We start from the raw sequence: 22012 nt of genomic DNA, 5'->3' as shown, positions 1-22012 counted from the left end.
CAACCAGCACACAAAGCAAACCCTCTTTCTCCGTCATCCATGCTGTCTGGGGCAGATGGTTCAGCAATTTAAACTCATTTGGAGGTGAAACAATGAGCAAATGTTCTCCTTATGATTGCTTTTCATTATTTTGTCAACAAATACCACACGTCACACATATTTATGTAACTATTTTCCATGCATTCCACTTCTTATTTTGATACCATCTTGGACCACATTCATATGCTCGGCAGTCATTTTAGCAAACAATCCTACTGCCAGCTGTGTGTCTCAACACATGAATCTGATCGAGTAGAGACGACGAGTGTTCAGTGCAGCCTCCACTCACCTTCTGAGTTGAGGGTAATGAGTGTGACGTTGTTGTTCTGCACCGAGGCCTGGCCGCTGTTGGACACGGAGTCGCTGGCCTCTGAACCACTATCATGGTCGTCCTGGCTCTCCTCTGGACCCGGGACCTTCAGTACGATGGTTTTCTGTCTCCCCCTCCCAACCGTACTAGCAGCCAAACAGTCTATTTTTAATATCTCAGTCATTTTACATAGCGCATTCTGGTCCCAAAACCTAAATAGAATTTATACATGAAAAACATTCTTGCTCTAGATACATTGGCATGTTAGAAACACATATTTTATCGCAAAAAAAATTAGAACATGAAACCATAAAATGTAAACTAATGCATTAGTTTTAATGCTTGTAATCAGGCTTGAAAAGTATGTCTATCCTGTATGGTTATAGTTACAAAGTAAAATAATTACAACTATCCAACTGCCCATTATGGAATGGTTCACGCAGAAGATTTCATTAAGATTTCATTAATGGTGGAGATTACTGTTTGACTGAAACCATCTGCAGAACTAGACATGTGAACTGCTCACTTGCTAAGTAGGTTCTCCAGAGATTCTGTTGCGCGGGGCAGAGGTTCTTCCTGGCCTGTCTTCGATCGCTCGCCACTCACTACCACATTGGTCTGGGGCACCACACTGAGAACATGCAACAACCAACAATTAGTTAGTTGGTGATTCAGTTACTTGGTGTCCAAGTTTAGCTCTGATTGGCTAAAAGGAGCTGAAGAACGTGGCTAAGTGAAGCATCAGAGGACATGCATAAGAAATGACCGGCCTTACAAGGCCTATTGTTGTTCCACTCACCAGCGAACTTTGTCACAGGTCTGTGTGGCACCGAAAGGGGATCCAGCCACCATAGGGACCTGTATGGGCCCCGGGCTTTTCCCCATTACCGTGTCGAGTTTCTCCTCCAGGGCTCGACATGTGGCCTCCAGCACCTGGAGTTTGGACTCCATGTTGTCCAGCCTCTGGCAGATGGCCTGGCTGATGGACACCAACATCGACTAGAGAGAGACAGTGCCAAACAGATAACTATGCATGATAATGATCAGTGCTGGCAGCACTTAAGCCTCACTTCAAACTTTAACTCCCCTACAGTTTAAGTAGGTGCACTATAAGTTTAGCATTAAAGTGATAAACTTGTTCTTACTTTGAGGGTCGTGTCCTGATTGCTGCTGTCCAACCTTGCACGCTTCCTCTCGGGCTTCTCTCCCTCCTCATGGTTCTCCAGTGTGTCTGCACCAATCCCAAACACAAATGTACAAAAGGCCCAAAAAAAAAAAAAATCAGGTGTTTACCACTTCTGGAGCATTAAAAAAAGTTAAAGAATATATACATTGAGTATCATCATTTAGTGAATTTTAGTGAATGCATATTATACACCGATACATACATACAATTTATATATATATATATATATATATATATATATATATATATATATATATATATATATATATATATATATATGCACATTCACTAATGATGTGGACAGTTTCTAGAGATGTTGGTAAAGCCCAGAGATGCTCTTACCTGCGTCATGGTCTTCATGATTCAGGTCTCCCACAGCTATCTGAACTATCTCCACCAGATCCTGCTCTGACATCATTCAAGTCTGAGAAGCAGGGACATGACATGTTATATTATGTTTTTCACTTTATCATTATGTATTAACATTAAACTTGCAAACTGCAGTAATTATACTGAAATGTTGCACCACAGTGTAATTGCCTACACAGCGACCGTCCCAACCTTACTTCACTATTTACATTTTATTATCCTACTACCAAGGTGTAGGTGTGACAAGAAAATATTAAACGTGTAATTAAATTATTTGATACATACATACACAAATATGCAGTTGGTGCAAGTAAATCTACAAACTCAACATGCATGATGGCTTAGAGCAGTGTGTAATAGTCTGTTGTGGGGTCTGTTATGGCTTAGAGAAGTGTGCAATGGTCTGGTTTGGGGTCAGTTATGGCTAAGAGAAGTGTGTAATGGTCTGTTGTGTGGACTGTTATGGCTTGCAGAAGTGTGTAATGGTCTATTATGGGGTCAGTTATGGCTTGCAGAAGTGTGTAATGGTCTGCTGTGTGGTCTGTTATGGCAAGTGTGTAATGGTCTGTTATGGGGTCGGTTATAGCTAAGAGAAGTGTATAATGGTCTGTTGTGAGGTCTGTTATGGATTAGAGAAGTAATGGTCAGTTGAGGGGTCTATTATGACTTAGAGAAGTGTGTAATGGTGTGTTTTGGGTTCTCCAATGGCTTAGAGAAGTGTTGTGTGGTCTGTTATGTCTTAGACAAGTGTAAAGGTCTTTTGCGTGGTCTGTTATGGCTAACAGAAGTGTGTAATGGTCTGTTGTGTGGTCTGTTATGGCTTAGAGAAGTGTGTAATGGTCTGATTGGGGGTCTGTTATGGCTTAGAGAAGTAATAGTCTGTTGTGGGGTCTGTTTTGGCTTAGAGAAGTGTGTAATTGTCTATTGCGGGGTCTGTCATGGCTTAGAGAAGTAATGGTCTGTTGTGGGGTCTATTAGGGCTTAGAGGAGTTTGTAATGGTCTGTTGTGGGGTCTGTAATGGCTTAGAGAAGTGTGTAATGGTCTATTGTGGGGTCTCTTAAGGCTTATAGAAGTGTGTAATGGTCTGTTGTGGGGTCTGTCATGGCTTAGATAAGTAATGGTCTGTTGTGGGGTCTATTAGGGCTTAGAGAAGTGTGTATTGGTCTGTGGTGGGGTCTCTTATGGCTTAGAGAAGTGTGTAATGGTCTTTTGCGTGGTCTGTTATGGCTTAGAGAAGTGTGTAATGGTCTGTTACAGGGTCGGTTATGGCTAAGAGAAGTGTGTAATGGTCTGTTGTGAGGTTTCTTATGGCTTAGAGAAGTGTGTAATGGTCTGTTGTGTGGTCTATTATGGCAAGAAAAGTGTGTAATGGTATGTTGCGTGGTCTGCTATGGCTTAGAGAAGTAATGGTCTGTTGAGGGGTCTGTTATGACTTGCAGAAGTAATGGTCTGTTGTGGGGTCTGTTATGGCACAGAGAAGTGTGTAATGGTCTGTTGTGTGGTCTATTATGGCAAGAAAAGTGTGTATGGTCTGTTGTGAGGTCTAATATTTGGCTAAGAGAAGTGTGTAATGGTCTATTGTGGGGTCTGTTATGGCTTGCAGAAGTAATGGTCTGTCGAGGGGTCTGTTATGGCTTAGAGAAGTGTGTGATGGTCTGTTATAGGGTCGGTTATGGCTAAGAAGTTTGTAATGGTCTGTTGTGTGGTCTATGATGGCTTAGAGAAGTGTGTATTGGTCTGTGGTGGGGTCTGTTATGGCTTAGAGAAGTGTGTAATGGTCTATTGTGGGGTCTCTTAAGGCTTATAGAAGTGTGTAATGGTCTGTTGTGTGGTCTATGATGGCTTAGAGAAGTGTGTAATGGACTCTTGTTGGGTCTTTTATGGCTTAGAGAGGTAATGGTCTGTTATAGGGCCGGTTATGGCTTAGAGAAGTGTGTAATGGTCTGTTGTGGGGTTTGTCATGGCTTAGAGAAGTAATGGTCTGTTGTGGGGTCTATTAGGGCTTAGAGAAGTTTGTAATGGTCTGTTGTGGGGTCTGTTATAGCTTAGAGAAGTGTGTAATGGTCTACTGTGGGGTCTGTAATGGCTTAGAGAAGTATGTAATAGTCTGTTCAGGGGTCTCTTATGGCTTAGAGAAGTAATAGTCTGTTGTGGGGTCTGTTATGGCTTAGAGAAGTGTGTAATGGTCTGTTGTGAGGTCTACTATGGCTTAGAGAAGTGTGTAATGGTCTGTTGTGGGGTCTGTTATGGCTTAGAGAAATAATGGTCTGTTGTGGGGTCTATTAGCGCTTAGAGAAGTTTGTAATGGTCTGTTCAGGGGTCTCATGGCTTAGAGAAGTAATAGTCTGTTGTGGGGTCTGTTATGGCTTAGAGAAGTGTGTAATGGTCTGTTGTGAGGTCTACTATGGCTTAGAGAAGTGTGTAATGGTCTACTGCGGGGTCTCTTATGGTTTATGGAAGTGTGTGATGGTATGTTGTGGGGTCTGTTATGGCTTAGAGAAGTAATGGTCTTTTGTGGGGTCTATTAGGGCTTAGACAAGTTTGTAATGGTCTGTTGTGGGGTCTGTAATGGCTTAGAGAAGTGTGTAATGGTCTGTTCGGGGTCGCTTATGGCTTAGAGAACTAATAGTCTGTTGTGGGGTCTGTTATGGCTAAGAGAAGTGTGTAATGGTCTGTTGTGAGGTCTATTATTTGGCTCAGAGAAGTGTGTAATGGTCTGTTGTGTGGTCTCTTATGGCTTAGAGAAGTGTGTGATGGTCTGTTATAGGGTCAGTTATGGCTAAGAAGTGTGTAATGGTCTGTTGTGAGGTTTGTTATGGCTTGCAGAAGTAATGGTCTGTTGAGGGGTCTGTTATGGCTTAGAGAAGTGTGTGATGGTCTGTTGTGGGGTCTGTTATGGCACAGAGAAGTGTGTAATGGTCTGTTGTGTGGTCTATTATGGCAAGAAAAGTGTGTATGGTCTGTTATGGATTAGAGAAGTGTGTAATGGTCTGTTGTGTGGTCTATGATGGCTTAGAGAAGTGTGTAATGGTCTGTTGTTGGGTTTGTTATGGCTTAGAGAGGTAATGGTCTGTTATAGGGCCGGTTATGGTTAAGAGAAGTGTGTAACGGTCTGTTTTGAGGTCTATTATTTGGCTAAGAGAAGTGTGTAATGGTCTGTTGTGTGGTCTATTATGGCAAGAAAAGTATGTAATGGTATGTTGCGTGGTCTGTTATGGATTAGAGAAGTAATGGTCTGTTGAGGGGTCTGCTATGGCTTAGAGAGGTAATGGTCTGTTGAGGGGCCTGTTATGGTTTAGAGAAGTGTGTAATGGTCTGCTGTGGGGTCTGTAATGGCTTAGAGAGGTAATAGTCTGTTATGGGGTCGGTTATGGCTTAGAGAAGTGTGTAATGGTCTGTTGTGGGGTCAGTTATGGCTTAGAAGACTGTAAAATGGTCTGTTGTGTGATCTATTTTGGCAAGAAAACTGTGTAATGGTCTGTTGCGTGGTCTGTTATGGCTTAGAGAAGTGTGTAATGGTCTATTGCGGGGTCTCATGGCTTATGGAAGTGTGTAATGGTCTGCTGTGGGGTCGGTTATGGCTTAGAGAAGTGTCTAATGGTCTGTTGTGGGGTCTGTTGTGGCTTAGAGAAGTGTGTAATGGTCTTTTGCGTGGTCTGTTTTGGCCAAGAGAAGTGTGTAACCGTCTGTTGTGTGGTCTGTTACGGCTTAGAGAAGTGTGTAATGGTCTGTTCGGAGGTCCGTTATGGCTTAGAGAACTGCATAATGGTCCGTTATGGATTAGACAAGTGTGTAATGGTCTGTTGTCTGGTCTGTTATGACTTACAGAAATGTGCAATGGTCTGTTGTGGGGTTTGTCATGGCATAGAGAGATGTGTAATGGTCTGTTGTGCGGTCTGTTATGGATAAGAGAGGTGGGTAATGGTCTGTTGTGGGGTGCGGAAGCTAGCGAGGTCTTATTTTTAGTTGCTATGCGTGACAGACTTCTTGGACCATAGTTGGGGGCGGGGGGGAGGCAACGGCAAACTTTTTGACCAATGCAATTTATTTTAATTTGAATGCCCAATTAGTCTTCTGTAATAGCTGGATGACATCTTATATTTCTATTTATATTTCTTACTGTATATATTCCATTTTATTGAAATTATGGGGTAATACTCTGGATGACAGTAGTGTAACGCTAGAATATGTCTATTCTTACAGCGAGGACAAGGATCCTACTACACGAGTTTGCAGGTAAATATGCAACGGCCACTAATCTGGTGTGATATAAAAAACACAAATTAACTATTTTATTTAGATAATTCATTTAAGTTATTCTTGCATGTCGTCCATACACAAGGACAGTAAACAACTTGCTGTCGAGAGGAAGGATATCCAGCGATAGTAGCCAGCTATCTTAGCTGCTCCAGTGTGTGTGTAGCTGAATGACATATCTTAGCTACCTGAGCTACACGCAGCCGCGGTGACGTGAGAGGCATTTTGTTGCCGCCGCGGGAGAACGAGCTAGTCAGCTCAGCTAGCTCACCTCACGACGAAGCTAACTTCGCCAAGTTGGCTAACCAGCTAAACGAGCCGCAGCACTCTCCTCTCAAACCCGCGTCAGAGTAGGCTGGCGAGCTTTCCGTTTACACTGCAAGCCCCCAAAATACGGTTTCCACAACCGCACAGTCCCGAAGGCGAGTCCCCCGCCGTCTATGCCCCGCTAACCGCGCTAGCTGCAGCCGCCTAGCCGCCCGCTAACCTCCGTCACTACGCAACTGTCGCGAAAGGCGAGCAAACGGCTCCGGGCCTGCCAGCTCTCCCGTTAACGGGCACGGGCACGGCGAGCAGCGACGACGAACGTTTGCTTTAATGAAAATAGTTAGGTTTGCGGGCAACGCGAAGGCGTCCGTGGCGCTGAGGTGTGTGTCGTGCTGGGATGGGGTTATATTACCGTGTGAATGATGAATTCTCGTGTTGTTTGTAGGGATGGCGATAATGGCGTCCTTCCTCGCGAGAGAAGAGCTTGCGCTTGAGTCCGGCTTTTCCTCTGTGCGCTCAACTGCACCTCCCCACCGCGGTCAGGCGGTGGTCGGTATTGCAGCATTTCCTATCAACTTTCACAAGTGTCTGTGCAATAGCATCATGTTTATTCAACTTTTCATTTTAATTAACTTTTACAGTAACCTCACCATTTACAGTGGAAAAGCAACGGTTCACTTGGGAAAGCCATGCGAACTACTCAATACCTCGCTCATGGTTTAACTGGATTCTGCCTTTGCAATTAGTCACAACTATACGTTTCTATAGCTGTTACTGACATATTAAGGTGACCTTTGGCTTGATTTAAACCCAGTGAATGAATGTGAAATGTATTCAGTAGTTACACCACAACTCCCCTCTAAAGATAAAAAAATAAATTTTATTAAGTTTCTCCTGAACTAATTTGAATTGATACAACTGCAGTTGACCAATATTCGGTACATAAATAATATTGACATATGAAGGCAATAAAAATAAGAACCATAAAGAAAGTAAGAAAGAAAGTAAACTAGATAATTAATCATAAGCAATATTATTACTACTATACTACTACTACTACTATTACTGCTATATTACTACACTACTACTACTACATTACTACTACTACTACTATTACTACTATACTACTATATTATTACTATTACTGCTATATTACTATTACTATATTACTACTACTACCATACATTACTACTATTACTGTTATATTACTACTACCACACTACTACTATATTACTACTATTACCACCATATTACTACTTTACTATTACTATACTACTAGTATTACAACATTACTATATAACTACGACTACTGCTATACTATTACTACTACTATACTACTACTACTACTACTATACTATATTACTACTACTACTATTATATTATATTACTACTACTATTATATTATTACTACTACACTACTACTACTACTACTACTACTACTACTACTAATAATAATAATAATAATAATAATAATAATAATGTATAGAATGAGTAATGATGACATTTCAAAAATAAAATACTTTTTAAGTATAAAAAATGTTAGCGGGTGAGGAACTTTTAATTAGTAGAGGGAGGCTGTTCCAGTTTTGCTGCAGGTCCAAAAATATGCTCCCCCTCCAGCTTTAAACGAAACCAAGGAACAGCAAGAAGTAGCTAAACTGAAGATCCTGGAGACTTAGATACCATGTAAAGGTGAAGCAAGCCAGTTATGTATGCAGGGTCTATCCCAATGAGAGCTTTAGAAACAAAAGAACCTTAAAACGCATCCTATCAAAACAGGAAGGTGGAAAAAAGCTAGAACTGGGGCGTTGTGGTCTCCTTCCTTGTACCCAAAAGCTGCTCGCAGTTGTATTTGGGACTAACTGAAGGCAAGATATTTATTTATTCCAACAATCCAGATATGTTGGAACAATTGCATAATTAACGTTTTCCATATATTTGCAGTCTTGAAAAGAAGATAATGTACTTTACTAATCCCCATGGGGAAATGGGTCTGAGTCTATAGTAGTGAACACACATACACCCAGGGCAATGGGCGGCCACCTCAGCCTTGGGTTAGGTGCTGTGCTCGGGCGCAATTCCAGCTCGGACACTTGGAGAGGAGAGGACACTATTCCTTCACTCCCCATTTTCCTGCCAGTCCAAAGAATCAACTGCCCTGCAACATTTATGAGCCGAATCAACACAAACAAGACACAAACCAAGAGGAAATTATGTAGGTCAAAGATAAAGCAAACATAGAAATTTTAAATATCAAACATAACCTATGAATTTTTTTCTGAAATGTTCAAAAAAGCATACATGAATTAAGAATAAGGGTAAACACGGAATACTTCAGTAGTTTGAGAATGAGTTTGTGTTCCATATGAAGTGTGACGTCTTAAGGTGCGAGATGAGTTTGAACAAATGAATAGACACTCAAAAAACAGTGCATATATTAATATTTGAGGGTTATTTGACTAGTAATCAGAAGTTCAAGTCCCACCAATGCCGAGTTGCCACTGTTTGGCCCCTGAGAAAGCCCCTTAACCCTCAATTGCTCAAGTTGCATTCATTCATAATTCTAAATCACTCTGGATAAAAGCGTCAGCTAAATCCTGTAAATATAAATGTAAATTTGTGTGCAGCTTGTAATTGGCAGCATTGCTTAATTAACTTTGTGAAGTATGTGACATTTACAGTATATACACTAAAATTTGGTTATTGTGATGATAAAAAAGAACAAAGGAGAACCATGTTATACTAATTTACTCTTTATTGTTGTTTAAATTATTATTTAAACAGCTTTTGATCAGGATCAGCTTGCACAAAGAGAAATTCCTCAACAGGAACATTGGATCCAGACATCCAGCAACTTTCTCTGCAGGTGTAGACCAAAACTGTACCAAACTCCAACACAAGCTCTGGAGAAGGGTCAAATATGGCAAATATGTATACTTTTCTGTGGTATTTCATATTTTTAATATTTAATAGTTTTAATTTTTAATATTTAATATTTTTGTTTTGTATTTTAATTTCTAACAGTTCTGAGAAGGGGTTACCAAAGTTAAGTACAACTAAACCCTCATCACGTCTGCTAGGAAAAACCTATTGTGGTTGCCAGCATGAACATTTTTTTAAGAAAGGTGAAAAATAAATACCATAATCTGAAACAGACAAACCTGAGCTTGGGTCTGTATTATGGAGTAAGCTGACCAGTGCTGGCATGAGCTGAAATTCAAACACTCTAGGACTGCCACAGTGTGCACAGGCTGGCACTACCTGAGTTATGTTTGAAGGAGGCTCCGTTAAGAATAACGGTGACCCACTCCAACTGTATCTGCAAAAATGACACATACAACCAAAACATAACATATACAGTAGTAAATTATTAGTGAAAGAAAATTTTTAAAAACGATGCTGTGTTGTGTGTTATCCAAATTCCTCAGCATCAATTCCTCAACTGAATACGGTCCTTCACTGCTCTCGACACTCATTAGGTTTTCTTTAATTGCAATAATGCTACAAATGTTAAACATACAAAAGAAAACAACAACAAAAAAACTATTACAGACTTCATAATGTCTGGTGAGATAGTTGTATCTGATGTAGTTCGGATTTTCAGGTGTTGTTTATATATAAAAAGGTTGGTTTGTATCCTTTACGTGCACATCTGAAACTACATACACACAAAATTGGTAAGAGTCAGAGTTATAAGACTATGTATGATCTGGTGATCCAACTCATATACAGGACATTAGCTCGGCTGTACTATATCAAGTCTTCTCAAGTTGCCACAAACATAAAAGCTGAACATACAAGTTTCATTTTTATTAAAAATATGATATATGAGGCCTGTGTAGCCAACTTACCGAAGCACCTGTTGTGGACAGAGGGAGATTCTTTTCATGAAACTGGAGAAGACTGCATCTCCATGTTTGGCTTCCGCCTTTTCATACTTCTCGTGAACTCCTTCAGCTTCAGAACTAAACATAATTTCAGAAGGTCATGTCCAAGATACTGAATGACCTCTCCTTTTTTAGGAATTAATAATGTATACTGGTACAACACGACATTATAAAACTAATTTGTCTACACAACAATATTATGCATCAAACCAGTTTAGCATTCATGAATATTCAGCACATTTTTGTATGCATATTTAAAATATTGACATATTTTAAGAAATCATTCTACAGACCATCATGCAAGAGTTGATATTCATTCTCTATTGTTTAAGTATTTACTCAGTATTTCATATTAACTTTGTCTGTGTACAATTATGATATAATCACTCATCCCTAACTGTATACAAAACCTAAATATACGCAGATCGTTAAGTTCAAGACTGTCCCCACCTCCCATTGCCTCTGACAGCCACTCCCTCTCTCGCCTCATACTCCTTAAGCAGTCTGTTAGCGTGCTCCAAGTCCTTACACGCCACGAGGTCCGTCTCCTCCATCACACTGATGTAGAAGGGCTGAAAGGCAGGCACCGCTGTGGACGCTACCGTGGCTTCCTTGCCCCCTGGGCCACTTATACAAAGGCCCACAAGTCTGTCACTGGCATCCAGTGCAGCCTGAGCAGTGTCTGCCACTGGCTGGGATGCAGCTGCCGGAGTCCGTGCACAGCTCTGAGGTTTGTCGTTCTCGGGCTCCATCCCCCAGTCGTCAGCTTCATCACACCATTCCGTAGTGGACATTGGGACTTGCTTAACCTGCAGATTACTGACGTGCTGACGCTCTAATAGCTGTTTCACGTCAGACTCCGAACACTGTGAGCGCAGCGCCTTCCAGCTAGGCACAGGAGAAACCAAACAGAATAAATCAAACAGTGTAATATTTACTGATGTGTCAGTTCATTTGCACGTGGTTGCTTACCTCTCTGGTTTGCCATAACATTGTGGATTAACGCATGCAAATACATTCATGGTGCGGTGATATGGAGATTCCCCAAGAGGGCAGTAGATTTGAACAACATGGCTGAGCGTCCCATCACACAGAATGCATTGATTACACTGATCATGTATGCCAGGAACCAGGTCCTACAAAAATAAAAAGTATACATATGAAGAAGAAGAAGAAAAAAATCTGAAAACAGTACTGTCTCTGTTAACACCATTTTGTCACTAACTGTAGCGCCGTGAAAATACTCAAACAAATATACTTAACTTACTTTGTAGCATTCTTGTTTTACATATTGCTATCACGCGCATACCGTACTAACATATTTTCAGAACTATATGTATACTATTTATATTTATATTACATTAAAAATAAAAACATTCGAGCCAGCCAGGAGTCGAACCTAGAATCTTCTGATCCGTAGTCAGACGCGTTATCCATTGCGCCACTGGCCCATGTATATATTTACCAAGTGACATTTTTAAGTGGTCAAAGAAATTATAATCACCACAGAAAACAACGATGTATTACTAGCCAGCTAACTAACTGTTTGGACAGCCTGGCTTGATTAAATGTTTTTCGTTTAGTTGCTAGCTGTTGGTAGGCAAGCCAAGTTAGCTACCCACCTGCCTAGCTAGCTAGCTAGCTTGAGACTAGTAAACCAGCTAGCTAGCTAACTGGCTAAGCTGGGTAGCCAGGTTTGTAATAACTTGTATCAGGCTAACACGATTAAAGTGTCATTTTCGATACCAAGATAAACTTCGTACGAATAATACAATTTAGCTAGCTAGCTAAACCCATAAATAAAATGGAAAAAATGATGCTACATGCGAGCTAGCAAATTCAGCTGGTAATGTTCCGACAAGACAAACAGCTTGCCTTAGCTAACCTAGCTGATTTAGTGACACTAAGTACGACTTCTTCCTTACCGGATTGCCTCCAACTTTATTTGTGTAATAAAATGTGTCCCCTTTCCTCCCACCGATAGGGCCATCGCACATTCCTATGAGCGCTGACTCTGGCATTGCTGCTTGCATGCGAACTGAGCTAGACGGCTAATGTTGGATCCACGTGTTACCAGCCATAAGTGCATGGCTGATCATTTAATTTCATTATTTTATTTTATTTTCAAGTGTTTGCTGGACGCTGTTACACAGAGTGACTGGTATGGCTAGCATAAATGGCTAGGTAGTTATTAGTATTATAATTCATTAGCTATTTAGCAATATTGTTTCCACGTACTAATGAAGATAAATAGAAAGTTTCTCTCTCATATGAGCTTAACACGCTAAACGTGATATGTAACTAGCTAGCTAAAGGGAATAGAATGTGACAGTGTGCGCACTGTCTGGGATTCGAACCCGAACGTTGCTACTGGCACCTTGTTCTCCAGGAGCTTCCAGATAACACGTATAGTTAAACACACTAACAAATGGATGCTCCTGACACTTCTTTAGGTAGTACCCATAAAGTCGATTCATAATCTAATGAAAAAAACAGTAATTGAAGCGCAGCAAATGTTGCAAACGATATAGCATCAAAAAATGATCAGCAACAGGATGGAGCAAGGTGTCTTCACGTACAGGCCCAGGAGAATTACACAAAAGTATATCTTATAAAAGATGTAGTCTTGCTTGAAGCTCAACCCCAGCAAGAATGAGATAATGATTCTTACCATGACCTCACTGGTCCTGCCATTTAAAGCTGAACATAAAAAAAAAAATAAAAAAATTGCAGATCAGTTTTGAGAAATTGTTGTGTCCTGAATCAAAATATTTTGTTGAACACTGCAACCTTTGTTCTTCAAATGATTGCTTAATAATTTAATTGTTTATACACTTTTAGTCTGAGTCAGATCAAGGCCCAGAAAGCTAAGAGTTATATGGCGTCATTCCTAATGTACAATATTTACACAGAACTGGTTTCTGTCATTATTTCCACCTCAAATGCAAATACATATATGTTTCTTTTCAACACATTGATGTGCTGACAAAGTGATGTTTCGGATATTATTCTTAGGTTGAAGGCTACATTATTCTGACCTATCTATTTTAGCTTCACACTTCTTCCTAAGTGTGAATGTTTCTAGCTACATTATTTGTCATCTTATCTGTGCTGCTTTTTTCTTCCCTAAAAGATTCAACACATCATACATACTTTGGCCTACCTCTGTTCCTTTGGGCACACACTGTGTGCAGATGAGGTGTGGCAGGTAGCTCCATGTTAGGCACATTCAGACGAGCACTAACTCCATGGCTTGCTTGATAATTGTGTCCCCAATGGAATCAAAGAAATGAAAAAGGAAATATAGATCTACTTAAAAGGTATGTTTTGTGTCTTTATTTTATTATGACATGTCTTCTGAAAAAAACAACAACAACAAAACTTTACTATAAAATACTAGTCAGTTTTATGGCATTAAAATTATTGATTGTATTACCAGTAGCATATATTATCAATTTATAAATGGTTAAAATATTTTTCCAAGAGTAAACAAAATCAAGGCTATTTTGCATATCCTAAAGTTACACTGGAATATGCTATTGCAAGAAACCTAAGGAAAATGCTCCCAGCTCTGAGCAAAAAAGCTTCTTCTTCTTCTTTGAGTGGCTAGGCATTTGCCATTAGAAGTCACTTCCTTCCTTTCTCCATTAGCTGTTGTGGAAGTGTAAATTCCATGGAACACAATAATAAACATCACAGTCTTTTAATGTGGGGGTGATCATCACAACTAAAGATCACAGCTACAGTTGCTGAGATTCTGCAGCAGTGAGTGTTGGAATATTAAGTACCAATGTCGCTTTATTGTGTTTTTAATTTCCATAACTGCTTTGTAGGCTTCATCGTTGTTTGTCTGGTATTTTTTGCTGTGGTAGAACACCAGTGATCTGAGGGGCTGTTAAAACTGTAGGCTTTAGTTTGTTAGACCACACTTATTCTGATATGAAATGGCACAAGAAACATATATCTATCTACTGCCTGATAATATGTACTGTCTACTGCTTAATAGTATGTACTATCTTCTGCCTAACAGTATACACTAAGTTTGATGTTTCTTTGCTGTTCATGTGTAAATGTGCATTATTTACAGTGAGTGTTCATACCCTGTCACCATAGTGTTGCTCAATTTAGTAAGGCTTTGTTTCATATGAAAAGAATGTTATCTCTGCTCTTTGAAGCACACCCAGTTTAATGGATTGTTGCTCCAGTTGTCAACATTCCTTGCAGCTGTTTAGCTATGGTGGTGGCTAAATGTTGGCTTTGTTAAAGCAGGTTATTGTAAAATATTTATGTGTGTTTGGTTAGTTTGGGGAGTGGGAAAGCATGAGTTTCTTTCTTCCTTCCAGTAAATTATATTACATAGATTTTATATTTCATTCAATATTTGAAAGTACTGCTTCAAAGGAATTCAAGGAAGCTTGTATTTATTCAAAGACATGCAGTTACCATTCTCACCAACAGCGAGCAATATTGAGCAACATTTATTCCAGCAGCTGAAGAATCCACTGCATGCCTTCTATCTGTGTATTCACAGTGAGCCTCCGACCACCATGGCCACCAGAAGTACCAAGGCTTCCACTTCTACATTAAATGGCACAAGCAGTGATTCTCCAACCATTGCAAACCTAACTTCCATTAGCATGGCTTCAAGCTTTATAATTGCGACATCAGCCACCATTGCTCCGACTTCACTCCCAGTCAGAGCCACTAGCAACTCCACCACTGCGCCCCCTGGGTTTCTATCTTCTCTACTGAACAAGATCCCATGTGAGTATTCCCCAGCAGACGTCCCTCCAGTGCCCCAGCTCTCCTTCCTTACTCGCTCTCCCAGGATGGAGAATTGCCGAGGCACCTGTTCCATCCGGCATATCCAATTCCACCACCAGTGCACATTTCTTACCTCTCACTTTTCACTTGTTACAAGTATATCTCCCTTTAATCCTGCTGGCTGCGCTCTTGCCCAATGCTCCGGATGCGTGTCATAGTGCTGGCTACCGCTACGCCAGCCTTGCTGTTTTGTTTGTACAGGATTGGGGGCAGACTTGTCTTTTTAACTCCTTCCCGCAGTGCCAAGATGGGCTATCTATGCTATCATCGCCCTTGTCCTCCTGGTGCTTGTCATCTGTGTGCTGTGCTGCTGTGTGAAGTGCTGTTGGAAAGGGAAGAAGAAGAAGAAAAAGAGTCCACATCAGAAGATCAGCCTGAAGGGGATTAACGGGACTACTACCACAGCACTGGTGGGAGAGTGCAAACGCACACTGGCCAGTTTAGAGCTGTGGACTTCACTGACTGGATGGCTGCTTTGATTGACAGGTGCAACCTGAGGCAGAGGATGCGGAGTATGGATCAGTTGGTCAGAGAAGAGGAAAGATGCTCTACTCCCTGGAGTACAATGCAACATGCTCAGAGGTTCCCTAAATCCACTTATTTATGAATGAATATGCTTCATTTTAACCTAGAACTGTGAAAGTATGACTTGTCGGGCCCAGCCTACATACGAATGATCAAAGTTTACTTGACGAATATTGTTGAATTAATTTATTCTTGTTCAGACACACTTGTCCCTTATGAGGTTCTTGATAGTCAGTGCAAATTTCAACCTGTATCTAATAATTGGCAATTTATCAGTGATACACCTTTACTGCATCTGAGTGCTGTGACTGTACCTTCTTTTAGATGAGTGTTGGAGTGAAGGAGGCTGCAGAGTTAAAGGTTATGGACAGCACAGGAACATCAGATCCTTATGTCAAAGTTTACATCCTCCCCAACAAGTCCAAAACCTTTGAGACCAAAGTGTTCAGAAAAACCCTGAATCCAGTGTTCAATGAGCAATTTAAATATCGGGTAAGTTGATGATGTCATTCAACTCATGACATCCTGGCAAGCAAAACTGCATTATGCTTTAATATATTATATTATTATTTCCAGTTTGATATTTTACAAGTTTGATATTAGTCAACATTCAAGAAACACAACCTCTAGTGGATATGTAGGCACACACAACTTTTGTTACTCTTGGATCCGTCCTTTAATCCTGCCCATGAACACGAAGCACGCCTCTAAGATGTACGGTGTCCAGCATAGTACAATTACAGTTTTATAGCGTTACCAAAGTTGTCATGACTTCACCTTCAAGCTCTGACGTAAGCTGTTAATAATACTTTGTTATTTAAAGCTGCAGTCTGTAGAGCTGAGGAGAGGGTGGAAATAGTTTGAAGATTCGAATGAGCACACTTCCGGCTCTGTCCCCCTCCCTCCAAGCCACACCCCAGCCCAGCAGTCAAAGGCCTGGCCCGCAGAGGAGCCTGCCATGAACGCAGAAGTAAACGTTTAAGAAATGAAAAGTAGTCTACATCCAAAGCTATTCGATAAGAGAACTAGCACAGCTATATCGGAACATAGTCGCTTGCTTGGTGACAGAAACATGAATGGTAATAATGAAGAAGTAAACTTATGAGAACATTTAATCTACCATAGCTGTGAGACCACAGTCACACATAAATATCAAGACAAACGCCGGACTGATCCGACTACATGGACCCTTCACAAAAACGTTTTCAGCAATTTTCAGTTAAAACAAGGCTAACCAGTTTTAGCATATGACATACACTGTGTTATCTTGACTGCTAACCTATATCACAGTAAAATGAGAAATGCGCTACTGATTGTTACTGCAATCTTTATTCTGGGTTTGTGGGTTATATTTATTTATTTATTTATTTATTTTCAAAAATCTAAAATAAATCAAGCAGGGCTAATTAGCTGTTAAGTTTATATTTGTTTTGGGTTTGGACTGTCTTACTTTTAACTTGCCTTTTTTTGCTTGTCTTAGTCGTGTAAACCTAACGACACATGGGCACTATTTCATTGATGCCTTTTGCGGCTATTGTTAAAGCTCCTGACCGAGTGACAGCATGCACGTGCACGAGCAGTGATTGACAATCCGTCAGATCCTCCCCTCAGCTCTGATTGGTTGTTTTGATTCGGAGCGGTGGATTCTTGCCGATGGTAATAGATTGCTATAGATTTTGTATAGATTTTCACGGATTATCTATCTAATGTAGCTACTGCTGTCAGGACAGAGCCATGCACATAGCTCTGTGTCAAGATGTGATAGCAAATATGACAAAAAGTTGTGTTATACAGGTTACCTACTGCAGCTTTAACCAGTTGTTAGCAAAAGTGAACCGCATTGTAGCTTGCTATTATCTCAGGTGGGAGGCTTGTAGTCAGAAGCGTATATAAAAGATAAGCTTCAGTATAGTACTACAATGCTTCTCTCCCTCGGCAAAGAACTGAATTATTCTAATTGTCAAATTGCTATGACATACCATTATGTGAACTAATGTTTCCCATGTACAATTATTCTTGGTATAGCACTGACGTTTGACCAGATAAAACTCCCATGTCTGGGGGGCATGCTGGTGCTAGCATTTACCCTGATATGTGGTGTTGCCCACTAGTAAATGTAGCTACTTGATATTAAAATTAGAAACATTTAACAGTTAGAATTCCGCTAATGAAAAACAAATAGTTTGTATTCTGCCATGTTTCCAAGCCAAACACACTAATTTTGATGTATGGGTCACTGAGTGTCTCGTAAAGTGACGGACAGGACGTCAGTGTGAAACACAAAGCAATATAACTTCTGGAAAGCTGTTTTTCAAGCGAGTTTTCAAAGGCACCTGCTATAATAATTATTTTCATTATACTCTATATATTTCACAATTAATTTGAATTAGTAAGGAAAGGGCGAACATTAACTAATGCACCTTTAAATCCTTGAATGTTTCAATTTAATTTGACCTGAGATTTTTGTTATATGCTGCATCATCATTTTGCCAGTGCGTGTGTGTGTGTGTGTTTAGATTCCTCAGAAGGAGCTCAGCGAGTCCACCCTGGTGATGCAGGTGTACGACTTCAACAGGTTCTCCAAACACGATGTGATTGGGGAGCTGAGGTTGGAGCTCTCCTCTGTGGACTGGAATCACGTGATTGAGGAGTGGCGAGACTTGAGCGAGCCCTCAAAATATGAGGTGTAGTGGCCGCTCAGCACGACAGGCAACGTCTACTGTTCTTCTTTACATTTGCCTAACCTTTTTCCCCATTAGCACGGGGTTATAAAGAATAAATATAATATTATTACAGAAGGCCCTTAACACAACAGTCACGTGTCACATAGCAGTATTCTAGCATTAGCTCAAAGTTCATCAAAGCAATACCGTATCCTCCAGTGAGGATTACTGCAATCTCACAGATTTAAACACTAGCCTATGGATGGTAATGATATAACAAGCAATTGTTATTAAGCATAGCACTTTTTTTTTCAGATTTTCCTAATATATTAGTTGGAAGGGAAAATAACTTGGCTAATGTTAAACTTATTGTTTGAGATCACTGGCAGCATGACAGAGCCAAAGTGAATGCTAATTGTACACATTCACAGCAAGAAAATTTGGGGGATATCTGCTTCTCTCTGCGTTATGTACCTACTGCAAGTAAGCTCACTGTGGTCATCCTAGAGGCTAAGAACCTAAAGAAAATGGACGATGGAGGATCTTCTGGTTAGTTATATCTTTTTTATCTTACTACGTGGCCACTTGACCGAGTCTTAATAGTCATAATTCAGTTTAATGATTTTGAAGTTACCGCACATATATGACCCTTTTTTCAATGATATTAAACAAACTGTAGATCCATATGTTAAAGTCCAGTTAATTCTGGACAAGAAGAAGTGGAAGAAAAAAAAGACCTCTGTGAAGAAGGAAACTCTGAATCCCTACTTCAATGAATCCTTTACTTTTGAAGTGTCTTTCGATCAAATCCAGGTAAATCATATGGTGACTAAATTGACTATTTATTTTGTTTTCTTGTTCATTTAAGATATATTTCCCATGATAAGATATATTTTCTTTGATATAAAAAGTCTGCTGTGTCTGTACATGTAGTTATAACCGCGCTATACCATATGTCCTGTCTGTACAGAGAGTACAGCTGGTCATTTCCGTGTGGGATCATGACAAAATGAGCAGGAATAATGCCATTGGGAAGATTTTCCTGGGCTGTGATGCCTCGGGGAACCAGCTGCGGCACTGGGCAGACATGCTTTCAACCCCACGCAGGCCAGTAGCCCAGTGGCACACACTCCTCTCAGCTGAACAGGTGGACTCAACTCTGGCCTTGAAACGCACACTGAGAATTCCTTTCACCAATATGACTTTCTGAAGATTCGGGTCTTTCATCTTGGTCCATATTGCTTTTTTTGTTATGATTGTGCAATGTATTTATTAGATATGTCAAAAGGAAGAAATTTGTTGCCTAGTTTAAATGTTCAATAGCAATTAAATCTAATGTTAACAAAGGACCAATATGGTTGGATATCACAGTAGATGGACTTTTAGAATTTCAAAATTGTTTTATAAATTAGTATATGTCCTGAAATATTTTAATTTCATGAATATCATCATTAACATGAAATGTAAGCATTTGCACAAGTGTTATAATCTTCAGGTTCTAGACTTTATATAGTATTGTTTATACCTTGCTATGAATATTCCAAATATTATTTTACACTGTTTTATCACCTATATAAATATAGATGATGTAATTTTGGTAAAAAAAAAAAAAATCACTAATCCTGCTCACATGTACAACCTCTCCCTCTCTGCTACCATCCACGCACGCACACACACACACACACACACACACACACACACACACACACACACACACAGAAACTCATATCTCTGGTGACAATAATAGATAAGCCATGTATGCACAATGTCAGCACACATCTGGCTTAATTGATCCGCTTTAATTAAATTTCAGGTGTTCTGTGCTCAGATGCCATGCTACAGAGATGTGTTACTGAGAAATATGTAGTTACATCAGATCTTTGCCATTTTTCTTACACATAAGTGAGCATACATAAAGACTTTCTTAATTTAATAGTGTATTAAAGTAATTTTATTGCCCTTTTTACATCAGAACAATAAAAATGACTTATTTTCCAGTTGATGGGTACATTTTTCTGCATAGAAATTTTCACCTTTTCATACAGAATATTAACCATTAGATCTAGTTTTATGGCCATAGATAAGGCAGAGTCCTGGATTATATCTTAGGTAACCATTAATTAACCATTATTGACCACCCAAAACTGGCTGATTCTGCGTATAACTGCTCTGAAGGAATCCAAAGACCACACAAAACAGTGTTGTCTCAGCTGTAAAGGGCAGTGTGTAGTACCAGCAGGCATGACCTTTACCCTTCCCCAGGTCCTGGTGTGAAGACAGCGCAGTTGTGATCCTCACAGAGTGACATTACTGATAGGTGGTCTTGGCTCAGAGAGACGGGATAGCTGACAGGAGCCCAGCTGGGCTGTTTACAGGCTCAGATGAGCCATGTAGCAACATGTCCTCCTGCACAGAGTCTAAGGCTGAAGGCTGTTTGACTTCAGTATAAGCAGTCAAAAGAAGGACATATAATACTTAGTCACTGGCTTCAATTATCTCCTGAATTTAGTTAATTGCCTAAATTGGTAATATGATTGGCCAGTGGTATATTGATTAAGGGGAAACGTTCATCAATACTGCTTTGCACATTTTATTTTACTTTTTACTTTTTTCCCCTTTCATAAGAAACACCCACAATTGTTTTAGCATTTATGTAGCAATTCTACCTATTTGCATGCAGGTAATCTCATGAAACATGAAATAATGCGTGTGCACGCGTGTGTGTATGTGTGTGTGTGTGTGTGTGCTTTGAGGCCTATGAGCAGTATTCTTAAGAGTTTCATATCTTGTCTGCAGTTGATGGCAGGGAGCAAGTACCAGCTCTTTGAAATGTTAATCTGAAGCATTATACCACCCACTGGTGTTAGGCTGTGTCTTCATCTTCATAACACATCTGTAAGGGTTCATTAACACCATTCATTTTTATTTATAAATCACATTCACATTTCAATATAACATTATTATTTATTTTTTATTTTTCCATGTTAAAAAGCAAAAAAATGAATGCTAAAATCATAGATGAAATATTTGATCAGATCCATTGATTTGGTTTCACAATAAGATATTCACATAGTTTGTCTTACTCTGTGTAACCTACCAATGACTATTTCAGGCAATAAATAAATTTACGCAGGACTGTGGTCATAAGATGTGCAGGTTATTGTTGTCGCAGAGCAGAACATGACATCACTGTCAGCCAGGGTTTCCTGGAAACTCTGAGATGGTAGAAGCAGTCCAATTACACAGTGATAGGAGATACAGCATCACAGAGTGGTTGCACCGATTGACCTGGCCACTGATAACGAGCTGCGCTCGTTCAGCCGTCGGAAAGAATTGCTCTAGAGCGTCAGCAAGTAGCAGGAGGTAAGTGAAAATTTGTAAAATAGCCCTTGCTAATTCTCATTTTCTTTTCTTTTCTTTTCCCATTCTTAATGGAAAAAAAGTAGTAGACTATGGAAAGAAATTGGCCACTTTACTGAGATCTTGAATTTACAGCTGTCTACTAATCGTTTCAGTACTGCAGTACCGCTCCCTCTAAATGTTAGTTTCCACCTCAAATGAGTAAAATAACGGTCAGTATCTGATGTGATACGCTGTTTAATACGCAAAACAGCATTCTGGCAGTCCACGTTCTCCATCCCCGTGTGGACTACATTTACCGTGTGGACTACATTTACCGTGTGG

The 22012-nt window shown here is 40.0% G+C and overlaps 3 protein-coding genes and 1 non-coding gene across 11 annotated transcripts in view; 1 reads left to right on the top strand and 3 right to left on the bottom strand.

The window, feature by feature from the left end:
- The window catches only part of banp (BTG3 associated nuclear protein), a 36014-nt gene extending 29079 nt beyond the window's left edge, over positions 1 to 6935 (bottom strand). The window contains exons 1-6 of one of the 3 annotated variants that reach the window (XM_027015210.3): positions 6842 to 6935; positions 1878 to 1959; positions 1495 to 1580; positions 1149 to 1348; positions 876 to 980; positions 329 to 495 (exon numbers count right to left, since the gene is read on the bottom strand). In XM_027015210.3, coding sequence (XP_026871011.1) covers positions 329 to 495; positions 876 to 980; positions 1149 to 1348; positions 1495 to 1580; positions 1878 to 1953 — 634 coding nt within the window. In that variant the 5' untranslated portion in view covers positions 1954 to 1959; positions 6842 to 6935. The remainder of the gene's footprint in view (positions 1 to 328; positions 496 to 875; positions 981 to 1148; positions 1349 to 1494; positions 1581 to 1877; positions 1960 to 6841) is intronic. The other 2 variants (XM_081711832.1, XM_027015209.3) reach the window with 2 other exon arrangements.
- A 2231-nt stretch (positions 6936 to 9166) lies between these two features.
- Positions 9167 to 15383, bottom strand: pdcd2l (programmed cell death 2-like). Of its 4 annotated transcripts, XM_081711829.1 has the most exons (8): positions 15214 to 15383; positions 13480 to 13572; positions 12988 to 13016; positions 11289 to 11452; positions 10767 to 11204; positions 10281 to 10394; positions 9591 to 9748; positions 9167 to 9332 (listed from the first exon to the last, which is right to left on the bottom strand). In XM_081711829.1, exons 2-8 carry the CDS (start codon positions 13532 to 13534, stop codon positions 9202 to 9204), a joined length of 1089 nt encoding a protein of 362 aa, XP_081567955.1. In that variant the 5' UTR covers positions 13535 to 13572; positions 15214 to 15383; the 3' UTR covers positions 9167 to 9201. The 4 variants fall into 4 exon arrangements, with proteins under 4 accessions (XP_081567955.1, XP_026870964.3, XP_026870966.3 ...); XM_027015163.3 differs by lacking the exons at positions 12988 to 13016; positions 13480 to 13572; positions 15214 to 15383 and adding an exon at positions 12242 to 12429; XM_027015165.3 differs by lacking the exons at positions 12988 to 13016; positions 13480 to 13572; positions 15214 to 15383 and adding an exon at positions 11716 to 12223.
- On the bottom strand, positions 11695 to 11767 carry trnar-acg (transfer RNA arginine (anticodon ACG)). Its single transcript has one exon. It is a non-coding gene; the product is annotated as a tRNA-Arg (tRNA).
- Positions 13539 to 20471, top strand: syt8 (synaptotagmin VIII). Of its 3 annotated transcripts, XM_081711827.1 has the most exons (10): positions 13546 to 13636; positions 13968 to 14081; positions 14848 to 15080; positions 15381 to 15550; positions 15627 to 15722; positions 15990 to 16157; positions 18182 to 18349; positions 18760 to 18877; positions 19008 to 19141; positions 19299 to 20471. In XM_081711827.1, the coding sequence occupies exons 3-10, from the start codon at positions 14864 to 14866 to the stop codon at positions 19536 to 19538; spliced, it is 1311 nt and encodes a 436-aa protein (XP_081567953.1). In that variant the 5' UTR covers positions 13546 to 13636; positions 13968 to 14081; positions 14848 to 14863; the 3' UTR covers positions 19539 to 20471. The 3 variants fall into 3 exon arrangements, with proteins under 3 accessions (XP_081567954.1, XP_081567953.1, XP_026871018.2); XM_081711828.1 differs by lacking the exon at positions 13968 to 14081 and having other exon boundaries at positions 13539 to 13636; XM_027015217.3 differs by lacking the exon at positions 13546 to 13636 and having other exon boundaries at positions 13682 to 14081.
- Positions 20472 to 22012: the final 1541 nt, after the last annotated feature.

This window comes from Electrophorus electricus, chromosome 4, assembly GCF_041902795.1.
Source record: "Electrophorus electricus isolate QZ-2024a chromosome 4, ASM4190279v1, whole genome shotgun sequence".
NCBI classification, from domain to species: Eukaryota; Metazoa; Chordata; class Actinopteri; order Gymnotiformes; family Gymnotidae; genus Electrophorus; species Electrophorus electricus.
Note: the sequence above shows the minus strand (reverse complement) of the source record. Positions and strands in the feature narration are given on the sequence as shown.